The sequence below is a fragment of the Calidris pugnax genome, unplaced genomic scaffold, assembly GCF_001431845.1.
Source record: "Calidris pugnax isolate Ruff unplaced genomic scaffold, ASM143184v1 scaffold41, whole genome shotgun sequence".
Classification (NCBI taxonomy): Eukaryota; Metazoa; Chordata; class Aves; order Charadriiformes; family Scolopacidae; genus Calidris; species Calidris pugnax.
In genome coordinates this window covers 26960186-26983616 of record NW_015094509.1, presented here as the reverse complement: position 1 = coordinate 26983616, position 23431 = coordinate 26960186, and the positions used below count along the sequence as shown (strand labels likewise).

Here is a 23431-nt window from a genome sequence, read left to right as displayed (position 1 = left end):
TGATCATGTTGCAGGTCCTGGTGGGTACTAATAGGACTACGTGATATATAGTCAGGAGACCAGTGTAAAATGAAGCACAAAGCATTTTGATTTCCCTGAGTCATTTCTGGCTTCCAAATAAAGAGCTAACATCCAAGATAATCTCCTTTACTTCATTTTCAGCACTGAATATGCCTGGAATTTCATTCCTATTGGGTGACACCAAGAGATTTGACTCTGCTGTGGGTGCTGGGCTGGCCCAGTTCAGATGTGTTTCCAATTCACTGATTTGTGTTCCTGATTCACTGGTTGTAACTACTGATGGATGCTTTTCCTCAATTCCAGCTCTTACTGAAAATACCTTAGGAAGAATGCATTAAAGTTGCCGCAGTAATTACATTCATATTATCATGAGTAAGCTTCCAAAAGCTGCTTGGTCTTTTGAGTTATAAAAATGTCCCAAGGTTCAGATTAAAAATCTACGGTCTGGAGAGCATCTCTGCACTGAGTGGCTCATAGAGCTACAGAGAATTTTCCCCAAATCAGCTAGACATATTTTTATTTGCCCAGAGAAGCTATGGGGGCCCCATCCGTGTTGAAGAACAGGCTGGAGGGGATTTTGAGCAACCTGGTCTAGTGGGAGGTGTCCCTGCAGGGGGCTTGGAACTGGATGATCTTTAAGGTCCCTTCCAACTCTAACCATTCTATGGTTCTTTAAGATCTGCAGTTTAGCAAGTCAGCTGACTTTTTCCTTTTATCAGTCTCATGTTTTGTTTCTGAATTTAGTTTGGAAAATGAGAGAAGCTGAAGGGGGTGAGGGAAGTGCACTTTCCTTTTTTGGGTCATTTTCTAGCAGGACATGGATGGGTCACACCTTGAGTGAGGTGTTAAGTGAGTTGATAAGGCTAAGCCTAAAAAAGTAGCTTACATCCTATAGGTGAGTGTAGCCAGTGCATAAACACTCAAGTGGACCAAGCCATCTTAAAAGAACTTCCAATTTTTGGTGAATATCCTTCCTTTTCCATATTTATAGATATTAAAAACTGTTTAGCCACTGGAGTGGAAGAAGATGATAAAGGGTTTCATTATAGTCTAGACCATGTATAATCTTCAGGAATGTTACCTGAATTCTAATTATTTGGCCAAATTCTGACCTTCCTTTGCACTTCCTCTTCTTCTGGGCATAGCAGAGACTTTGGAAAAGCTTGTTATTGATAGTGATGAATGGGGAAAAGATTATAAACATTACTAATCTGTGTGTGGGGATAAGAAGACGGGGAGGAAGGAATTAAAGGATAATGAAAAGAAATTTTATTTGGAGTCACTAACCCAGTAAACCGTATGATAATCTTTAGAATGTAAGTGCAAATGAAACAAAGGATTATTGTCCCCCAAGTTAAATTCTCATTGCTTAAACTAAGTTATGGGCAGGGCTAAAGTTTTATCTAAAGATGTCTCTATTTTTGAGAAAACTTTTCTGTTATGAGAAATCATTTAAATTATTAATAGAACTGAGATCGAGAATAGATGATTTCTTCACTGAAATAAACAGAGTGCATCAAAACACAAAATGCTTTTGTACCTTGAGATTGGTAAACCTTCGTCTCCTAAAGCTGTTACACAAAAGAGTAATTTATTTTTCTAGAAAGGCTTACGACAATAAGATCATGAAACAATCAAAATTGCCACCCTTAGGAAAGAAACTGCATTATTAAATCCACTGAAATTTGAAAGAAACGCGAGTAAAAGAATGCAGTGACACCTGTAGATTTAGTAAATATTTTATCATTTTTAACTCCACACACTTGCAAATCTTGAGGTTTTGGGTTTGTTTTTTTTTTTTGCTTGTATATTTAACATCTGTTATAGTTATAGGTGTTGTCTTTTCAGCTGTTTGATCAGATCTTACTGTTCTGGATCCTGACACGAAGGTAACAATTTAGCTGAATTTCCCCCCCCTGAATTCAGTTTAGATTTATTCTCAAGCATTACACTCTGTAGTGTGTATTATTCATTATTCACTGGAGGGAAAAGCAAAGCACATATGTAAAACGAAATGAAAGGTGAAAGTTAAGAAATTCAGAAACATTAACTTAAAGATAAGAGAGCATATATGTCATGCTTCTAGTTGGGAGCTGAGGTTCTCTTGTTTTTCATTTGAATTTGGACTTGAAAGTACTAAAGTAAACTTAGAAAGTGAAGTTTGTGTTAAGACACTGAGATTTTTTTTCAACATATGCATAGGCTTAAATAAAGGCTGTGCTGTGTTCTGTGAATAATGCTCTAAACTGCTTCTTATTAATGGATTTTGTATTCCTTATGAGCAGCCTTTACTCCATCTCATCTTACAACATCAATGCTGTGCCCAGCAGCGTCAAGCACAATAGATACATCATATTTTACTAATATTTCCTTTTTTCCCCCTCAATATATTGATGGAAAGCATATCTTAAGATGGGCATCACTAGCAGCTTATTTCAGCTGTCACTCACTTTCCTTCTGAATACGCAAAGACATGAGTAGGGCAGGACTTAATTAAGAATTTTCAGAGTCATCACCTTTTTCATATGAAATAGAGAATTTCATGAAAGTAAGTTATAGAGGGATTAGTGAGCAGTGATAAAATGGTGACAATGGGCATTAATCATAGAGTCATAGAATGGTTAGAGTTGGAAGGGGCCTTAAAAGTCATCGAGTTCCAACCCCCTGCCCTGGGCAGGGACACCTCCCACCAGACCAGGTTGCTCCAAGCCCCATCCAGCCTGGTCTTGAACACCTCCAGGGATGGGGCAGCCCCAGCTTCTCTGGGCAACCTGTTCCAGTGTCTCACCACCCTCACAGTAAAGAATTTCTTCTGAATATCTAATCTAAATCTCCCCTCTTTCAGTTTAAAACCACTATCCCTCATCCTGTCCCTCCACTCCCTGATAAAGAGTCCCTCTCCACCTCTCCTTAGGCTTCCTTCAGATACTGGAAGGCCATTGTATGGTCTCTCCAGAGCCTTCTCTTCTCCAGGCTGAACAACCCTGTCTCAGCCTGTCTTCATAGCAGAGATGCTCCAGCCCTCCCATCATTTCCTCCACTGGACCCATTCCAACAGGTTCATGTCCTTCCTGTGTTGAGGACTCCAAAGCTGGACACAGTGCACAGGTGGGTCTCACGAGCACAGAGTAGAGGAGTAGAATCATCTCCCTTGACCTGCTGGCCACGCTTCTTTTGATGCAGCCCAGGATGTGGTTGGCTTTCTGGGCTGCCAGCACGCATTGCTGGCTCATGGTGAGCTTCTCATCCGTGAGCACTCCCAAGTCCTTCTCCTCAGGGCTGCTCTCCAGCCATTCTCCATCCAACCTGTATTTGTGCCTGGGATTTCCATGTCCCAGGTGCATTAAGTATATATATGCAGGCTTTAATTGTGGAATTTAAATCTAGATGAGGAATAGTCTTACATCGGTGCTTATTGTCTCTTTCCCAGCTTCTCTGTGTGCGCTCAAGTCAACTTCTCATATTCTCTCTTATATTTTGACGTTAGGTCTCCTTTTCTGGAAAGAGCCGGCCATCTGTAATTTTTAAGGAGAGCTTCTTGTCTTTTATCTGGCATTATCTGAGAGGCCGTGCAGGCTGGGCTCCTGTACAGTGATATTTTCAAGCACACGGTGACATTAGACAGTTGGTTTTGTCTGTACTGCTTGTCCTGAAAACACACTCAGCAAAACAAGCCCTGGTTTTTGTCTTTCGTATTGCCTCTTGCTATTCTCAGTGCTGCTATCAACTATGCAAATTCACTTATTTTTGATCCCTTGTGCACAAGAGCTGATTTATACAAATAATTAACACTTTAAAAATGTTAACATTTTTAAAAGCAAGCTGTTTCTTCTTTTGATATAAACTGGCTATTTTTTTTCATAAGGCAATTTAAACCATGTGTCTCTTTCGTTTTCTGCATTTCCAAACTGTTCAATTGAGAAAGCAAATCACTTTATTTCCTTTCTGCCATTTTAGTTTGTGTACATGTATGAAAGAAATAATAAATCGTTATTTCCAGTAGTGGAATAATGATAATGATTTACCCAAGGTGAATACTTTTGCCTGCTTGGCAAATGTATTCCAACAGAGTAGGAACTTAAGACAGAAGGTCACAGATGTTCTATTAAAATGGTATTGTCTAAAGAATCATAGAATGGTTAGAGCTGGAAGGGACCTTCAAGATCATCGAGTTCCAACCCCCCTGCCCTGGGCAGGGACACCTCCCACCAGACCAGGTTGCTCAAAGCCCCATCCAGCCTGGCCTTGAACCCCTCCAGGGATGGGGCAGCAACAGCTTCTCTGGACAACCTGTTCCAGTGTCTCACCACCCCCACAGGAAAGAATTTCTTCCTCATGTTCAATCTAAATCTACCCTCTTTGAGGTCTGAACTGTTGCCCTTTATCCCGTCACTACATGCCTTGTTAAAAAGTCTCTCCCCATCTCTCCTGTAGCCCCCTTTAAAGTGCTGGAAGGGGTTATAATATCTCCCTCAAGCCTTCTCTTCTCCAGGTTGAACAACCCCAACTCTCTCAGCGTGTCCTCACAGCAGAGGTGTTCCAGCCCTTGGATCATCTTCTCTAGACTCGCTCCAATAGATCCATGTCCTTCTAATGTTGGGTCTCCCAAGCTGAATGCAGTACTCCAGATGGGGTCTCACCAGAGTGTAGCAGAGGGGCAGAATCCCCTCCCTTGCCCTGCTGACCACACTGCTTTTCATGCAGCCTAGGATGCAATTGTCCTTCTCAGCTGTGAGCACTAGTTGGTAGCTCATGTCCAGCTTTTCATCCACTAGCACCCCCAAGTCCTTCTCGGCAGGGCTGCTCTCAATCCCTTCATCCCCAGCCTGTGTTAATACCAGGGGTTGCCCCAGCCCAAGTGCAGGACCTTGCACTTGGCCTTGTTGAACTTCATGAGGTTCCCACGGGCCCACCTCTCAAGCCTGTCAAGGTAGGACATAAAAAGCAACAGATAAAAAGAGAGTTATTGGGAATTACTTGAAGGAAAACACTGATTTGGCTCAGGGTATACAGGTTGTCATGGGTTTGTGAAACTGTTTGCCCCCCTCGTGTGCAGAATGATTGCAGAATTTAGTTCCAAAATGCAATTTGTACTTAGAGCTGTTAATCCATTTCTGATATTCCGTTTATCAGCTAGATGAAGAGTTATTGGTTTGCCTGGAACAGGTTGCCCAGGGAGGTGGTTGAGGCCCCTTCCCTGGAGATATTCAAGGAGAGGCTCGACGAGGCCCTGGGCAACCTGGTCTAGTTGGGGGTGTCCCTGCTGACTGCGGGGAGGTTGGACTAGGTGACCTTTGGAGGTCCCTTCCAGCCTGGACAACTCTATGACTAAATCCTATTGTATTGTTCTCAAAATGGGGTGAAGACGCCTTACTTTTTGTCTCGTTTAGACAATTTTCAGAAAGGGAAAGTGCAGAAAAGCACCGTGGGGGAGGGTGTGTTGCTTCTTCTGCTCCTTTGGCTTTTGTAGCCTTGGAGAGTCCTTCGCATCTGCTTAATGGAGGGTGTTTTGATCCCAGCTCCTGAAATAGCTGCCGAGGGCTGGACCAAAGCTCCCGTGCAGTGGCACAAGGACAGTGCTCCAGGCACTGGTGACCTGGTGCCTACCACAAGCAATGGTTTGCCTCAGTGCTGAGAACGGCTGGAGATGAAGAGCCTGGAAACTTGTAAATGAGAATTGTTTGCGCCGCATTTCCCCGCGTTATTCTTCTTGATGTTCATCATTACAAGCCAAAATTATCCCTACTTATTGTCACTCGCGTTACGGTTGGCAATTAAGGTGGTGATTTGATTTAGTGATTTCCTGTGTTCTACGATCGCGTACGGATTTCTGTAAGAGAACAGCCCAAGTGAAAATATATCTGTAGGTACCTATTTGAAGGATATTACAGCTAAAAACCCCATGAAAAGTACTCTTTTATGACTTGTACTCAATTATGCATCATTAGAGTCTTGTATATTTAGGAAGAAATGCTGCTATTTAGCCCATTTCCTACCACCTGGAAGTAACTTGATTTACAATTAAGAAAACTGCTCTTTTTAGTAATATCAAAACTCTTACTGTGCTATTTTAGCGACGTGTCATACAGTGTGGCATGTGCTGATTAAAGTCAAGTTTTGTCCTTTTTTGGAAAAGATTCTAATGTAGTCTAGTCAAAGAATTTATTTTAATTACATGTGTAATACGACTTTGTGCCTTTTACTTAATTGGTCTCGCCTACGTTGTTTCGGCCTATTAGATGATAATTTAGCAATTTCCAATTTGTATATCCCTGAGGGAGGCTCAATGGGAATAAATGGGAGTAAAAAAATCTCTGCAGCTTTATTCCTCGATTTACTGCTGGATGGCGTCTCTTTTTCAGTTGCGTGGAAGAAGAGAAATGGAGAATAGTAAGCAATAAAAAGGGGAAATCTTTTGTATTAAAAGCTTAGTTTCAGAACAAAGCAGATCGTGTAATCTTTGCTTGGTATATTTACAGTATTACTCGCTTAGTATAGGATATGTAAACTGAATTTTAATAATATATGCTTCCAGTTTTAACATTAACCCTATAATCCTATGTAATTGAATAGCTCAGTGGAAGGTAGCACATCAGAAGCAGGGAGGGCTTCTCAGCTGTGGATGGGAAGTTTTATAAAACTACCACACAATTCTGGGGTACAATTTGTGTGGTGCTACCAGCCTATCATTTTGGATAATCTGACTCTGGCATTTGCTGTATTGAATTGTTCATAGAAATGAGAAACATTATTCTTTTTGGTAAACTATCAAATTGGCCTAACACTCTGTGAATTTGTCTGCCCCTCTGTCTATTTATTTTGGGGTTTTGGCTTCTTTTCAGGAGCTTGGAACCAGGTGGGACAGGGTAGTTAAAAAAAACCACGTTGGTGATCTCTATACAAGTGAATTTCAGCTCTTTCATAAGATGAAAGTGAAAATATATTGATTTTTTCCCCACTAGAGGTGGAGAATAAGACTGATTCCTAAACTGGGATTCAACTTGAAATGGATGCCTATGTCTAGATATGCCTACGTATGTTTCTATTATAGTGAGCAAATTCTAGTCATTGAGTGGAAAGTATGTGTAATTTTCATAAAAGAGATCTCAAATCATTGTTTTCTATTTCGGTACCTTTGAATTTTAACTTGCAGTTTGCTTTTTTTCTTTAAAGGAAAAATTGTCTTGCAGACGTTTAGATAGCATCATCTTCTGAGCTTTTATTATATACAAAGGAATGCTATAAAGAAACAGACACAGAATTTTTATTACAGTTTTTTCTTAGTTCATAAAGTTTAGATTTAGATGAATAAAAAGGCGGTAAATTTTTAGGTTAAAAAGAAATGCTGAAAAAAAAAAAACCCACCTTCGACATTTACGTATTTTAAAACAATACCAAAGCTTCTAAATAATATCAAGTTATTTGCCATCTAGGAAGGGAAATTGTTTGGGAAAACAATTGGAAAAGAATTTGATTATCACAGTAAATCGTCTCAAGGTGAAATTCTTCGGCAGCGCTCTGAGAAAAGGGCAAATGTTATTTTTGTCTCTGACAAAGAAGACAGGCATGTAGATTGTCAATTAATAATTCACTTTGAGTGTAAAGCCCAGTTGCATCTTGAAGTGACAGTCCGTGGCAAGATGTGTGTCGTTGCACGCTGAGCATTCATGCATCCTATCATTTAACCAAAAAAGTGCTTGAACAGCTTCCTTTATGGAAAATTTGTGTGTAAAACTCTGTATCGCTTCATTTCCTCTTGTGTAGTCACTGAGATGGATGACTTCATGTATGAATGATTTCCCAGTTGTATGGGGTGTTCTGTTTTGAACACTTTAGTTTCAAGCACTCCGAGTGTGGTTTTGACTAGGATCTCAGTATCTTCTCTGAAGATAACCTCTCAGGTGTGTACAACATGTTATGGTCACGTTCCTTTCGAAGAGGAGCGTTGTTATCAATTGCATGATTTATTGGGGATTTTTAAGCTTTGTCTGTGAAGAGAAAGTGAGTTGATGCTCCAAAGGGTTTTGGTGTCCTACGTAGGTCCTACACAGACCCAACTCCATGAGTGCCATACTGCTGTGCCCTTGGACCAGCAATAACCACCAGTGTTGGACTGGTGTGACATGATCTGGTGGTGATTCCTGACTGCAGTTCTCCTTAGTTGTGTTTCTGGTTTCTTTGGGGTGTTCCAAAAGCAGAGGCACTTGGTGCTTCTATCCCATGTTCCTTGGTGTTAGGTCTGAGCAGAGTCAGAAGGAAGATAAAGGTTGGAGCAGGTGAGTTCCTGGTTCCTCCACTTGAGGCTGCCTGGAAAAGATGCTTTGAACATATCAGAGATGCTTGAGTGTTTTTCTATTTAATTTTTGAGGTGGGCAATCTTCCCAATCTTTTCTTGAGGAGATTGAGAAAGCTGGAATGATAATTAGGCGCAACTGTAGAATGAGGTTTTTTTGGTCTTGCTTGTTCTATCTGGCACAAAATTCCATATTTTAAATTTACACATGTTTTCTTTGGAACTTTCTGCCTTATGAAAGCAATACCGCATTATACGAATGAGCTATTGAATATGAACATACACCTTTTGAAACTTATTTCTCTGATTATTAATATTCCCCTGAGAGAGAGGCAGGAGGTATGGTGTGGCATTATTTTGGATAAAGGCAGGATTACAGTCCTTGCGTGGTTCAGCTGCGATAAATGAAGGGAGGATATTCAACTCAGGCTTCGAGCATTATCACACTGAGGCTTTTCTAGATTTCCTAATGGAGCAAACGACTATTGGCTATTAGTTTCTTATACCCCCTATAGAAATTGCTGTATTTATGGAGTAGGCTATTATCATTATTATTATTATTAGTTCAAATCTCTTGTTTCCTTAAGTAGCTAACAGTTTTGCTGCAGGGCGATTGCCGTAGAAGTCCAAATTATTTAAACGGGCAAGTGCAAAAAGAGGCAAGTTGAAGCTAATTGTTATGCCTCTTCATTTCCAGTTTACGGTTTTCAGATTTGGAGTTAGGAATTAAAAAGGCAGATTCTCAGCATGCACGGTATAATCTCATTTAAACCGAAGATTTATGTAGCCAGCTATCTCTTAACACTGTTCCATTTTCAAATATTGCATTATATACAGTGGAACTAGTTTAACTTTTTATCATCTGAAATATTGTGGATCAGATAAGTATAAGCTGATGAATTTCACAGGCTTCAGCACTACGGTTTGACTTTTATCTCCTCTTCAGTTATTTTAAATAAATAATTAAGTTCTAAATGCAAATTTTTTAATTTAATTGACCTTTGCAAGATTAATGGAAAGACTTATCTTTTGCTCTGCATAGTTCAGATATTAAAGCAATCCTTTTTCTTTATGAAGTCAGGTTTAGGCCAGGAGGAGAGATCATTACTTATGGGTCTCTTGAGCTACTTATTTTTACAGTTGTATTTTAGAGTAGTGAATGAAATATAGATTGCACTTGTAAAGCAGTGAAATAATTAGAAGTAAACACAAGGTATATGTTAATTTGGATTACTTTACTGTCTCATTTTCATCCAGTGACACGCTCATTCATCTCACGAGATTTGATTCTTGAGGTCCTTCTTTGCCTATAAATTATTGTATACTGGGAGGGGGCACTACGTCATTTTTTAATATGAACTGCAGAACTTGTATTTAGGACGTGTGTGCCTGAAACATGATGTTATAAAAATGTTATTACTGAGATTACACAATGGAAGAAACAGGTGAAGTTTCTTTTTTTAAAGTAGTCTTGTCTTTATGCATTTTTTTCCCCTCCCGTGAAAGCAGGAACAAGCGTATCCTCTCTTCTAGCTTCTCCTAAAATTTCAAGTCATCGCCTATGCAGGGATTATTCATACACATAAGCATTTTGCATAAGTAGTAGTAATATGCTCTGGCTCTGTGTCCCTGCTGTCTACTTTAGATACGAAAGGAGGATGAACAAGAAGCATAATATTGAATAAAGTCTCCAACTGCCTCCTTTCAGCTTCATTATGGAAGCAGCTTGCAAACTCATCTGTGGATGATAGTATTTAAATAGGTAGTTACCCATGAGGAAGAGGGTTTGGGTTCCTGTTATATCATTTCTTCCTAAAGATAATTGAATAAAGACTAACTCTAGTTTTTATTCTTCCAACCCAAGCAGCAGTATTTTATTTACTTAATGAAAGATGAAATCTAATTACGGCAACCAGATCGCTGCTTTTCTTTTAATACCATGCCTGCTTTTAACCCTGTTCTTTTTGGAGAGTGTGACATCCTTAATTTCACTTTATGGATTCATCCTTTTATATGAGGGGAGGACATCCAGAGAGCTGAGGTGCATCGCTGGGGGACAGGGTGTGCTGGGGACCTTCTGAGGAGTGAGGGCAGGAGTTTATAGCGCTACGGGCAATAATACACCTATAAATTTTATCTGCTGCTCCCCACCTGTGTGAAGCTGTTGGTGTTGCTCAATTTGAACTGGCACTGCTTTAGTGAGGAGGGGTGTGGAACCTCTGGCTTAAGGAGTAGTCACGATGCCATCGAAAGGAAGGGTTTTTTCCTTGAGATAAAGTCCTTTCCGCTCTGCGTTTTGTTGTCGGGACGGAGTAGGATTTCCAGTAAAGTTGAAACTCCTTTTCTGAGAAATGCTGAAATGATCTGTCCGGTGTCTTTAATAAATCCGTGCTGTTACTTTAATAGGACTTTTAGATAAACTGTCATTGAAATGTCTGCTGCACCATCAGAAAGTTTGTCATTTTTTTCCCCCCGTAAGTCGTCCTGACAGGTGACGTGAGACGATACCGCGCAGACCTATCATCAGCATTGCCCATGAGCTGACCTTTTCCACTGCCTTCGCTTAATTTGTATTTGAATAATTTGCATCCCTGTAACGATGCTGGGTTGTCTGAGTAGCTGTCACAACGGCTCGGGCTCATTTCATGACAAAACCCGGTAGTTTTATAACACGATCGTTTCATTATTCATGAAAACTGTTGGTACTTTATCCCTCCTCCCGCTCGAGCAAGGTTAGCCAGAGAGAAACAAAACCTGTTTTGCATTTGCAGGATTGGCTGTTAAATATTTTTACATAATGCAGTGTTTTTATACAAATATCTCATGATTTATTGAGAACTCTTCGTGTAGGATGTTTGGGTACCTACCCATGAGGCAAAGAAGGTTAAAGTGAAATTCCTGAAGCAAGGACATGTTTAAACTTTTGCGTTTTAAGATCTTTTGTGTTTTCCCTGATATGTAATTACTGTGAAGGATGAGGTAGTGTGTATACAGTTACCCTTGCAGAACACAAGCCGTAGTTACCCTGGCTGTTTGTAATAAATTGAGTGCCTGTTCCAATCTGAATGGTCTTTTTTTACTTCTTTCCATATAGGTTCTATGTATTCTTGTGAATCACAGCAAACAAGAACAAATTTGGGGAGGAAAGAGGTGCACAGAACTTGAGACAAGAACCATAGATTGTAAAATAACTGTAGATTACAACAGAAATTAAAGTGGAGAGAGACTTTTACAGCTAAAATACATTTTATTTACGCTATTCTGATGCGCAGCGTCAAAGTTGGGTGATGTTCTAGAGGTTGCCTTTCACTGCCTTCTGTTTCTTCTAGGGTAAAGCCCATGTGATCTCTACAGGTCACTTAAAAATTGACAAATCCCAGTTTAGTTGGTGATTGTAACCCAGTGTCTGGTTTGGTCTGGTTTATCCGTTTTCTCCGTCAGTCACTTGGCTCCAGGAATTGTTGGTCCATTTATTGCTACCTGATTGGTGAAATGCATCTTTGAGATGGGAGAAATCAGCACGTTGGGAGAGAAGCAAAGGAGCTGTGTTTGTGTAGGGGTAAATTTTGAAGGTTGAGTGACTGATTTAGGTTACGGTATTTATTTTCTGTTTTGATTTTTGTGTAAAGCCCTCCAATTTACTACACATTCCATGGGCTGAGGAATAAATACTGGAGCAACATTATTGATAAAAAATGCAGAGAAGAAACCCAACATGAATATTTTTAGCACTAGAGGAAGCAGAATACTGATGATAAAAGGCGTATTTGTTTAAGAAAAAGAGCTAGGATTTAATTTTGTCATGCTTTACTTTGAGTGTAACTATGGTCTTGAAAAATTTTATTTTATCTCTGTTGCATTTATATATTCTGCCTACTGCTGTATTCATAATATTGTGTTGTGTGATATTTTTCTCTCTGTGGTTCTCTTTTACTCAGACCTCTTCACTTTCTACCTAACAAGTATGTTCTCGGGGGTGGTTTTGTATCTTCTGTGACATGAGGGTGTCACCGTGCTAAACATTTACACAGTACAAATAAAAACATAGTTAAAAAATTTGAAAAATTAGTAGAGGTTCTGAGTACTAGGAGCCTCTTTTCACTTAAGTTTTCCATACCTTAGAGCTTAATAAAAAGTTATTTTAACAGAGCTGTACAATGAACCGTTGTTAAGAGCAATCAAGGCTGCATTCCTGAAACTGGTGTGGATTTATTGCAGACTGGTGGGGTAAAAAGTGCTTACATGCATATTTAATTTCCAGAAAAAAAAATTACCATATTGCCAGTAATGATCCATTAACAGAAGAATGCAATCTGAATGCCCTCAATTAAATATTAAATATTGTTAGGCAGGAATGTTTCTCTAATATATCATTCATTTAGAAAAGTGTGGCACATTAATTAGATGAGAGCTGGTTTCCAGATCCGTTGGGAGATGGACTCTAAATATGTTTGACTGTTCGGAACTAAGACAATTTGCTGTCGAAATAGGACTATAGGTAACTAACTATGAGTATTTATGTGAGAATTTCAGCAGTGCTGTGTATATAATGGAAACAGAGTAGTGAGTGTGTGTCTGCCCACGTACCACAGTGATGAAATAATCTCAAAAACAAAAGCAAAAATGATTCCACGATGTTCCAGTTGCGTCTCTGTCTTCCACATGCATTTCCCAGGCAAAATCCAAGAAACTCCACAGGCATTTGCAGAATCGAGTCATACTTCAGTGCCAGTAAGGACTGATGATGTTAGTCTTAGTTTCAGGCCTGGTATTTTTTATTTAAAATCCCCTCTACAGATTGTATTTAGGTGTTTTTCTTTATTCCTGACTTGATTCCTGCAGTTCCTGTGATACGCTTTTGTAGCTCATGTCAGCTTTTTACATGCCCAGCACGTGATGGTCTTTGCATGCAAATGAAGAACTCTTAATGATCTCTTGCTGTAGAAAAAAAATAGCCAAAACAAAAACACCCCTTAGAGAGGAAGAGATTAATTCCTCTGCCTTTTTTTGATTTTGAAATGTGAAGATCAGCATAGCTCAGGGAAACAGTAATTGTGCCACCTTTGTCTCGGAGCTCTGTTTGTACATTTTAATGATGAAGGTACTTTTGGAACATTAACAGCTTCTCCTGAGATGTCAGTTTTTGCTCAGGGTGAAGCGTGATGGACCCATTTGAATTCATCTTTCCACAGTCAACATCATAAACTCTAGGTTTTTCCTTGTTCTCGTAATTGCCTTGTATTTTCTTTTAGGGTCAAAATTCTCTTAAATTAATGCTAATTATAGAAAATCTCTTCTGGTCTGGGGGGATTTCAAAGCCCTTTCTTGTTGACTTTTGTTCCTAGTGTTTTCCTTTTGGCAATAGTTACGGAATGTTTCCCCCTCTGTATGTAGAAATAGATAAAGGAATAAAAGTAATCCTGTGTTTTTTGTGAAATGCCCTTCCCATACCCCTTCTTAGATTGTGGTTGCATTTAATCAAACGGCTTTCAAAGCTGTTGCTTGGTCTTCTGTTTTCCTTAAGTGCAAAGTCATCTCAAGAGCAATATATTTTAATTCTTCTCTAATTATTTTTCTATTTCAGATGATTCAGGAAATTAAAGCTGTTTTGGCAGCACACTATATTAGATCTGCTATAACCACATTTCATGTGATGTGAGCTGGTCTAAATTCCCTTTTAGATTAGATTAGTGATTCTGGTTTAACATATAAGTATTTAGTATGCATTATAGTGTAATATATTTAATTTAATTTGCTTTTATGCCTTACTGTACATTTAATAAAGCAATTATTTAACCATTTACTACCAATGAATTATACGATGATATTGAAATTAATATTGCCTGTAATTCATGAAGATACATTAAGCAAGATGCAAGTATCTCCTCAAAGGAAAAGACAAGGGCCGCATTTAGGCTCTAATATTGTGGTCAGTTTGTCTTTCCTTCCTGAGTTTTGTAAGGAAATTTTAAAGGAAAATATGTGAAGTTGGTTCATAAAACCAGTGGAGTGCGCATGGCTTTTTAAATGTGTTACTCTTCAGTAAAGGAGACACTTTTGTATATAATATTTTGCTTCACTTGTGGATAGGTAGGGATTAGTAGACTACTCTAAATAATATATTTATCAGCATTTGGCCCAGTCTTGTTGCTTTTTTTACAGCAGGAGCATTTACGTAGCAAGAGTGATGGCAGCTGAACCTCTACGGAACCACAATAAGGTCAACTGGTTGGAACTGCAAAAGAGATGTCTTGAGCACCACTCACACAGGCATTAAGATGTTGATTGATGATTTTTTTTTTTTTAAATCTTACCATCTTTGATTGACTTATACTTCTGTTTTCAGTAGCATAAATCACGGGGCTTAGATAGCATTAGTATGCAGACTAGATGCCACTGAGACAAATATACCAATATTTTAGTGCTTGGTTTCACATTGGTCTGCAGAAGTAATATCTGTAAAACTGTTATAGTAAAAATCCTGTTTGTTTCTTTTTTTTTTTTTCTCTTTCTTTTGCTGCAGTATGGCTATCCAAGTTGACAAGTTCAATTTTGAGAACTTCCCAGAATCCCCTGCTGATGGGACACAGTTTGCGAATACAAAGCAGCTGGAAGAAGAGAGGCAACAAGCAAAAGGTCTGGAGATTAACAGCAAGCTGGATATTTGCTGGAAAATTATATCCTTTCATAAATACTTGCTTTAAAAATATATAAATAGATGCCCTATGACACATTTTATTTTAGAATTCAACTCACTTTATAGAAGTGTTAGTGAAAAGTAATTAGAACTATGCAGCTTATCATAATTATAGACTGTTTAAGGTTAATTGTGCTGTATATTATTTAGATGATGCTTGGGTCTTACTATAATGGCTTTTTTCTGAGTCATTGAGCCTGCCACAAACCCTGTGTATTTTTTCCAGCTTTTAGGGAACTGAGGAAGTATAGGTAGGATTGATGAATAGAAGTTTTATAGGGTCAAATTTTTCTTTTCTCCCCCACACTGAGTAACTGAATCATAAAGAAATATGTGAAACTGGATTTAGAGAGTTTTCATATATTTAATTAAATTTGAGCAAATCAGAACGTATTAGAATACTTTATTTCCAAGTCCTCTTTACAGATTTAGTAATATATCTAATCTTGGGTAGCCTTTTTCAGGCTTAGAAAGGACTCGCATTATGGCTTAGTCATCCTAAACATAAAATCCCCATAATAATTCTAAATGCAGTAAAATATTGCCTTATGAGTATTAATAAGAAATTACATTCAATTGAGAGTTAAAATAAACTCTGTTGCTGTAAACTTCACGATTTCCATAAAAAAAATCTTGTGCTTGGTTTGTTGAAAGTACACTTTTTCATGATTTTCATTGGGGAGAAGTTCTGTGCAGCCACCAGCCCCCCAGGCCATGTGTGATACTCAGCATCTTCCAGGAGATTCATATTTTTCACTCAGATCATCCTCCAATTGGTGTGATAGTGGGTGGCAGGAAATGAGAGAAGAGTGGCAATCAAATCAAGGCTTAGCTTTAGAGATGTCTTTTTGTACTTTTAATTGTACTTTTATCTAGTGATCTGAAATGATTTTTTCATTGCTAGTTATTAAATAAATTGTCAAAAGGCAAGACCTGAGACATAATCCTAGTGCCTGGTTCTGTCCAGGCTCCCTAAGCTGCATTTCAGAACGAGTTCCGTTTATGCAAAAATGTCAATATTTAACCAGAACTCACTTAGAAAATTTCTGTTATGGAAAGATATAAATATTCTTTGATAGCATAGTTGAATTCTTATGCTGGAATTGAATGCATAGTTGTAATAATTTTGTCAGGGTCTAAAAATAGATCCTCATTCATTTCTGTTGCTGAGCAACACTGTTTACATCCATTCTGTGTTCTGTATTTAAACCCCGTTTTGATACCAAAATTATCATGGCTGATATGTAAGTCAGTGTCTTAGAAAACCAGTAGAACAATGCATGAATTCTCTGTCTTAAATTCAGTGCAAGCATTTGTTTCAGTGTTTTTAAGATTTGTCATGAATGTTCTCTTTGTTCCTAGAACTAAAACTATTCTGATGAAAGGCAAGGAATTGCACGTCTGCTTAAAAATTCTTAAAGAAACATGTACGTTGTTTTCCAGGTTTCATCTCCCAACTAGAGCCCATCTTTCTCACCCTTTTATTTCTTACAGCAACATTTAGATGGGAATCAGTAAAAAAGAAATTTGTCCTCTCACTTCTGCTAAGTTTGAGAAACGTTGTTTGAGACGTCTGTCCTCCTGCCAGAGTATTTTGACACGGGCCAGCAGAGTTTATTTCAGACACACTGATGGACAGACAAACGGAGCGATGGATGGATAGCTCAGTGGCATAAACCTTGTTTTCCTTCCTTCCTGAATGCAGCCAAGAGATAAAAAACTATTTGCAAAAACACAAAGGGATATGGTTGCTTATATATCTTACTAGAGAAGGCATTTTTGCAAAAGTCTTTTGAATGGTAAGACCAAGTCATCTATTTGATGTCTCCCACCTTTGAGCTCTCCTGATAACCTTTCTCTGCCAAGCACAAGCATGAGAAGAGGAATGTCTATTTTAGAGAACGCAGTTCACAGTTTCATTCTAAGTAATCTTACATTGTTTACAGAGGAAGGGCTGTGTATATATATATATTTATATATTGCAGTTCCTTAAATTCTTACTTTATTGGTTGACACCATATGAAACCATCACATAAACAGAGGCTTCACATTTTAAGTGGGTGGATTACATTGAGTGCAGTGAAAAGCTCGTTGTATGATAAGCCTGTGAGGGCCAAAAACAGTTCACAAAGGATGAGGATTTCAGGTTCTATCTGTAATAGAGGTCTTGAGGAGCACCAGAATTATTTTCCAGTATGTAAAGTCCATTTTCTATGACTTTATCCATTGGAATATTCAGGGTTTCAAGTGATAACACAGCATATTGTTCAATTCAACCCTTGTACATTTTTGATAGAATGAAAATTATTAAGAAAATAGACCTTCTTATGGGAAAGCTTAGTGTTTCAATTAAGAAGAAATTTGGAGTGATGCAATTTAGTGTATCTTTGAGATTATAGGTGTATTGAGATCATTTAAATTAAGAACATGCTGTCTAGTTTTTTAAGCATCTGTTAGATGGCATCTGGTATCAGCTTAACAACTGGGGTTTGTTTCAACACAGGATTTGAACAGACAGAGCATATGTACCATTAAGTTGGCTAATATTTTCTAATTATGCTTCTCTTCACATTTTCTAAATAGTTTTAAACAAAATCTATAGTTTCTTCAGGGATCTTCTATACATTCTGACTCATGGATCAAAGCCTTTAAAGTTTATAGAGCGTTGTGTCTGTTGCTGAGTGCTCTAAGATTTTCATCCTTTTACTGATATTTCGTGCCTGACTTCATCAAAATCTTGTGATAAGAAACATCGCATTTCCCATGTGGAAGATGAAGGGCAGGTTAAATTTCTCTTCATGGTCTTCACACGCTCTCTGTTAGACCCACCACAGATTATTACTCTTCGGAGTAATCCATTGATTTGTGCCAGCTACATTTTGACTTCAGAAATTTAAATGCATTCAGAATTATTTCAGAGAAATTGGTCACTTGCAGGTGACCCTCATTTTTAGAAGAATGAGCAAAGATTTATTAAAGTTCAGACAGTGGAAGGGGTTTTTTTTGTAGGAAACACAGAAAGGTCTGTCCATGGGGAGCACCAAGAAGTTATTTATGCTTTGGTTTTATATCTATTTTAGTTTGTCATAGCTCTCACAGCTGCTTTAATGAACAGCCTTTCCCCATCCTCTAGCTCTGGGTGCATTTCCTGGTGAGATGAGGTAAGAACATCTCTGCCAGCAGACTTGCTAGGGTGTGCTGACAGGTCGGTATCGGCTATTTAGGAAGGTTGGGCAGAGATGATGAGGAGGGGTTGTTCTCTCCTGTGCAGAACGATGGTCGAAGTGCACAGGGGATTGTTAGGAAATGAGGGATGGGCCAGCTGAAAGCTTTTGGATCAAGGACAGAAGACTCCAACAGAGTGGTGCGTTGGGCATTTGTTACAAACCACTTAATCAAGAAGCAAAGCAGGATAGACTCTTCCTTGAACAACTGAAAGAAGTCTTCCAAATGGGGAGATTTCTGGAGTACTTTTTAGGACAATTTTTGTGGACAGGTGCTGGGTGGCTTGACTTGGCACATGCAGTGAGGAACCTGCTACTCGAAAATCATGAAGATCCCATTAGAGGGGTGAGGTTTGATGGCAGCCTTGGCTTCATTTGCCCTGAGGAGTTTAATATTCCAAGGCAAGTGAGGAAGGCAAGTAGCAGGATAAGGGGGGGGATACAATAAAGCCAGAGAGGGACTTTTTACAAGGGTGTGTAATGATAGGATGAAGGATAAGGGCTTCAAACTGAAAGAGGGGAGATTTAGATTAGATATCAGGAGGAATTTTTTCACTCTGGTGGTGGTGACATCCTGGCAGAGGTTGCCCAGAGAAGCTGTGGATGCCCCATCCCTGGAGGTGTTCAAGGCCAGGCTGGATGGGGCTTGGAGCAACCTGGTCTGGTGGGAGGTGTCCCTGCCCAGGGCAGGGGGGTTGGAACGTGATGATCTTTAAGGTCCCTTCCAACCCAAACCATTCTCTAGTTCCATGATAATGACTCTGAACTTGAGGAGGAGAGTTTGGGGAACTGTGTAGGCAGAATTGCACAGGAGCCTGCCCTCAGGAGCAGAGGTGTCCAGGAGAGCTGATGGACTTCCAGGGGCAACCTTCTCAAAGCCCAGGAGTTGCAGCAGTCAATAAGATATATGTGACTCTTTAAGGAAGGCATATCACAAGGTGACTGTGGCAAGTTGCAGCCAGGTAAATTCCAGTTAGGTGCTAGGAAAAATCCTGTTCACAAGCCACGTGATCAAATAGTGTAACAGGTTGTTGAAAAGTGCTGTAAAATTCATGTTTTTAAAGATATTGAAAAATTCCAGATGAGGCATTGAAGAACCTGATGCAATTTCAATATTTTCCCTGCTTTGAGCACAGGTTTGGACAGTGACTCCGGAATTGCCTTTCAATATAAATTATTCTGTGATTTGTGCAACCCCGCAGTGGGCTGAGAAAGAGAATGCTGAAAACTCAACTCCCTTTCCTCCCCCTGTCTCCCGCTCTCCCCAGGTTTGATTGCAGCCAAAGAAATTTTCTAATGTATTGTGAAAGAATTGCTATTTCAGTGAAATGAGACTATTACATTTTGGAGTCATTTTCTTGAAAATATTTTAAACCTGGCCCTACCAGCCTTTGAAAAATGAGACTTCCAGTGCCACCTTAAATATCATGTTCCATTTTTAACTTTTCTAATAGTTAGACTTTTTTTTCTTACTTCAGCATTAATTTCTGTGATTTATATGAAGCCTGTCCTATTTGCAATGTTTTCCTACGTTTTTGAAATTGTGTTCTGTGCCCCTTCCTCTGTTTTTCCTTTTCTATATTTAAACCTAATTGCCAACTTTTTTTCCAAAGCACATTTTCTTTCAGTCCTATTGCTGATGGTTTCTGCAGTATAGCTGTATTTGTCTCGATATGTGGGATCCAAAGCTGGAAGCAATAGTTGAGGTGAGGTCTCTCCTAGAACAAAAACTATACCTTCCATGTTTCAGCTCTGATGTTTGCTCTGAGAAATAATCTTGACTTCTTTTGCAAGTGTCATGTGCCTGATTGATTTTTTTGCACGTGGTCCGGCATAACTGACTGAATAATTATTTTGAACTTCCATTTATGGGTTTGTTGATTCCTTTCTGGGTGATACTCGTAACTTTTCTTCATTGAATTCCATCTAAGTGACTTTCATAAGTTTCACTCATTTCTTAAGTTTGTGAATACTGACATCTTTCCAAAATGCATACATTTTCTGAATGTTTTTGTATTTCGTCATCTAAGTAGCCAATCAGAATTTTGAAATTATTGAAATTTTGAAATTCCAGACGCTGTCTGGGCTTGAGAGCAAACCACTGATAACTGGTAGAGTTTTCTGTTTGGCTTTTGATGACTTCATCTTGATTGTAATTATAAATCTTTGGTTATGAGACTATTGCATGTTGTGGAACTTTGTACATCAGTAAAGGTTTCCTTAGAAATACTTCAGTTGGATGGAGCTTTACATTTCCATGCAGCTTCTTACCGTCAACAGTTGTTTGCAAAAGCACCTGTTATTTAAGAACCTCAATAAGTGCATGTAATTAGTTTTAATAATAAAGTACCACAATAATAATCAAGCAGAAAGCTTTAAATATTACTAAGGCTACTGCTACAAGTAAGCGGTGATCATTAATAATTTATATTTGGTTTTCATTAGTAGAACTTTTATTAATGAACATTTGCTAATTTGTTTATGATCATGTGCATGCTTCCACCTGTATTTATCTGCAAAGGGACTGAGAAATATGTTATTGAAAATAAATCTTTTTAGAAGGATGCAAGATGGGGAATGCTGCATTACAGAGAGAAAAAACATGAGGAACTTTAAGATCAAAACCATTTTTTAAAATCTATTGACTTTTTTAGTGGTAAGTTTTAGATAAGGTGATGTCTTATAGTTGTGGGTATTCAGCTACACATGAGACAATCAAGATAGTATAAAAGACTAAAGTTTTCCTTGTGGAAAGAACTAGTTCATTTCCTCTCGTTCAGGTTTTGGGAATGAAAGAGTTTCTATCATATACAATCTGTTGCTAAAGAAAGGCGAAATGAAGGTGTCTGCTGTGTAAAAATTAGGTTTTCGTTTTTCTTGTTTTTAAACTGCACCTGGTGGTTGTGTGTTCATTGGTTCTGAGGCGCCCTTTGAAGCTCATTTGATTGTGCAAATGAAGATGTTTGGAGGTTTGGCTAAGAACATGGATCCTGCTACGTCAAACGTAACTTCAGCAGCCTGCATTTCTGTTTATCTGAGCAATTTTTTAAAATTAATTTTAAATTCTACATCTTACTCTTTTGTCTTTTATCAGGTTCCACTTTGAGCAAAGAATAAAGGGTCTATTGGCATTCCCTGTTCCAACTCCTTTGCTTTAATTGACATCTAAAGGCTTGTCTTAGAAAATAGGCAAACTCTTGAGTTAAGCTTTTCACTCTTTTTCCTCTGACATTTTCTTACTGCTTATTTCAGTTACTTTTAATCTCCGAGGCTGTGAGTTTGCTACAATGTTCAGTTTGTATTTGCACTATAATGAGCAATTTTATATACTTGCCTGGTGTACAGTTGGGAGGCAAAGATCAATGATCTGAAATTCGATGCTGTTTGTGTCCATTAGGAATGGTTAGACTTTACCCACCGCACCGAGCTGCTCTGTCCAGTTCAGTGATTTTTGGAGTCTGCTTGGCAGCAGGATTAAAGCTGGACTAGATACTCTGAGGACAAGATTTTAGGGACTGGTTAACTAAGTACTTTGGGGGATTTGCTGGCCAGGGAAAGTGTTTTTTTTTCTGAATTGGTTTGTGAGATTTTGGCATTTGTATTGAGTCTATTTTGCCATACCTATGGGGCAGCACTGAATGCTGTGGGCACCGCCAGGTCTTCCTGGGCAGAAGACAGTCTGGCTTCATCTTCTCTATACCTTCTTCTTATAACAGACAACCAAAAAATTTCTCCTTAGGCTTTCTTATCCTCTCAAGACCAAACAAACCCGTTCTCTCAACTCTTATATGTTGCATGCTCCACCTCACAAATCGTGTTGGTAACCCTCCAGGGAACTTTCTCCTGTATTTCAGTGTCTTGAACTGGGGAACCAAAACTGGACACAGGGAGGGGTAAGGGACTTGGGTCTTTTTGGTCTGGAGAAGAGAAGACTGAGGGGGGATATGATCAATGCTTATAAATTCTTAAAGGGTGGGTGTCAAGATGATGGGGCCGGTCCTTTTTCAGTGGTGCCCAGTGACAGGACAAGAGGAAATCGGCACAAACTTGAACGTAAGAAGTTCCATCTAAACCTGAGGAGGAATTTCTTCCCTTTGAGGGTGACAGAGCCCTGGAAGAGGCTGCCCAGAGAGGTGGTGGAGTCTCCATCTCTGGAGACATTCCAAACCCACCTGGACATGTTCCTGTGCAACCTGCTTTGGGTGGACCTGCTTTGGCTGGGGGTTGGACTAGATGATCTCCAGAGGTCCCTTCCAACCCCATATCATTCTGTGATTCTGTGACACAGGGTTTGGAGTGTAGGTGTGTCATTTTTAATCAGTTGAGATATAGCTAGGGATACTTTTTGCACCCAATCTAAAAAGTGGTTGGTTTCAGAAATAATCTGGAGCGGTGTTGGATTTGAAAAGGCAAAATGTGTTTTCCTTGTGAATACATGGATCTGCTTTGATAGCATTTACCAGTGATAAAGTATGGAGAATCACCTATTTTATAGTCATTTTATAATGGTATCTGAGACATTAAGCTTTCCATGGAGCTTTAAGCAGTAAAAATTTGTAATATTCCAGGCACCACTGTGAGCCAGTTGTAAGTAAATTACAGTTAAGTTAGTTTAACGTTACAGTTAATGGCAGCCGCTCTGTTTTAAAACTTCTTTTAAATACTGCCTTTTAATTAGTTTCCTCTCACTTATATTCCTTACATTAGAGATGCGATAACAGAATTATTTATCTGTTCTACCTATAAAGTAATCCAAATTAGGTATTCTCTATCCTATAGTTTGGTTGATGGGAATTGTTCTGTTGTGTTTGTGTCCTGGGTCTCGTTTTTCAGCAGGAATGTTTTCCTGCGCTGGTATCCTGCTGCCTGCAGTTTTCCAAATAGGTGCTTTTCTTTAATGGTCTTTACAGCTTTCATACTCTTTTGGGTTTGCGGATTCCGCAGCTGTAGTCCTTTTAGGGTGAAAAAAAGCTATTTAAGGCGTTTTTCAGGGTATAATGAGGATATTAAAAAAAAAAAAAAGTGAGAATGCTATACAGTGTATTGATTTTCCTCTTCTATCATCTCCTTGAGCTCTTGAGTCTCAATCACTAATTGTTAGATCTCATTTTGATCGGGAGTTTCAAGACTTTTCTTTTAAATTTCCTGGAGAGCCTGTAAAATGATGTCCTGTGGTAGGAATTAGTTATCTGCAGT

General features: G+C 38.8%; 1 protein-coding gene across 4 annotated transcripts in view; it reads left to right on the top strand.

Annotated features, from left to right (window-relative positions):
• Positions 1-23431, top strand: part of TRAPPC9 (trafficking protein particle complex 9) — a 494648-nt gene that overhangs the window by 207354 nt on the left and 263863 nt on the right. For all 4 annotated transcript variants that reach the window (XM_014965614.1, XM_014965611.1, XM_014965613.1 and 1 more), the window contains one exon: positions 14838-14991. In XM_014965614.1, the coding sequence (XP_014821100.1) occupies positions 14838-14991 (154 nt within the window). The remainder of the gene's footprint in view (positions 1-14837; positions 14992-23431) is intronic.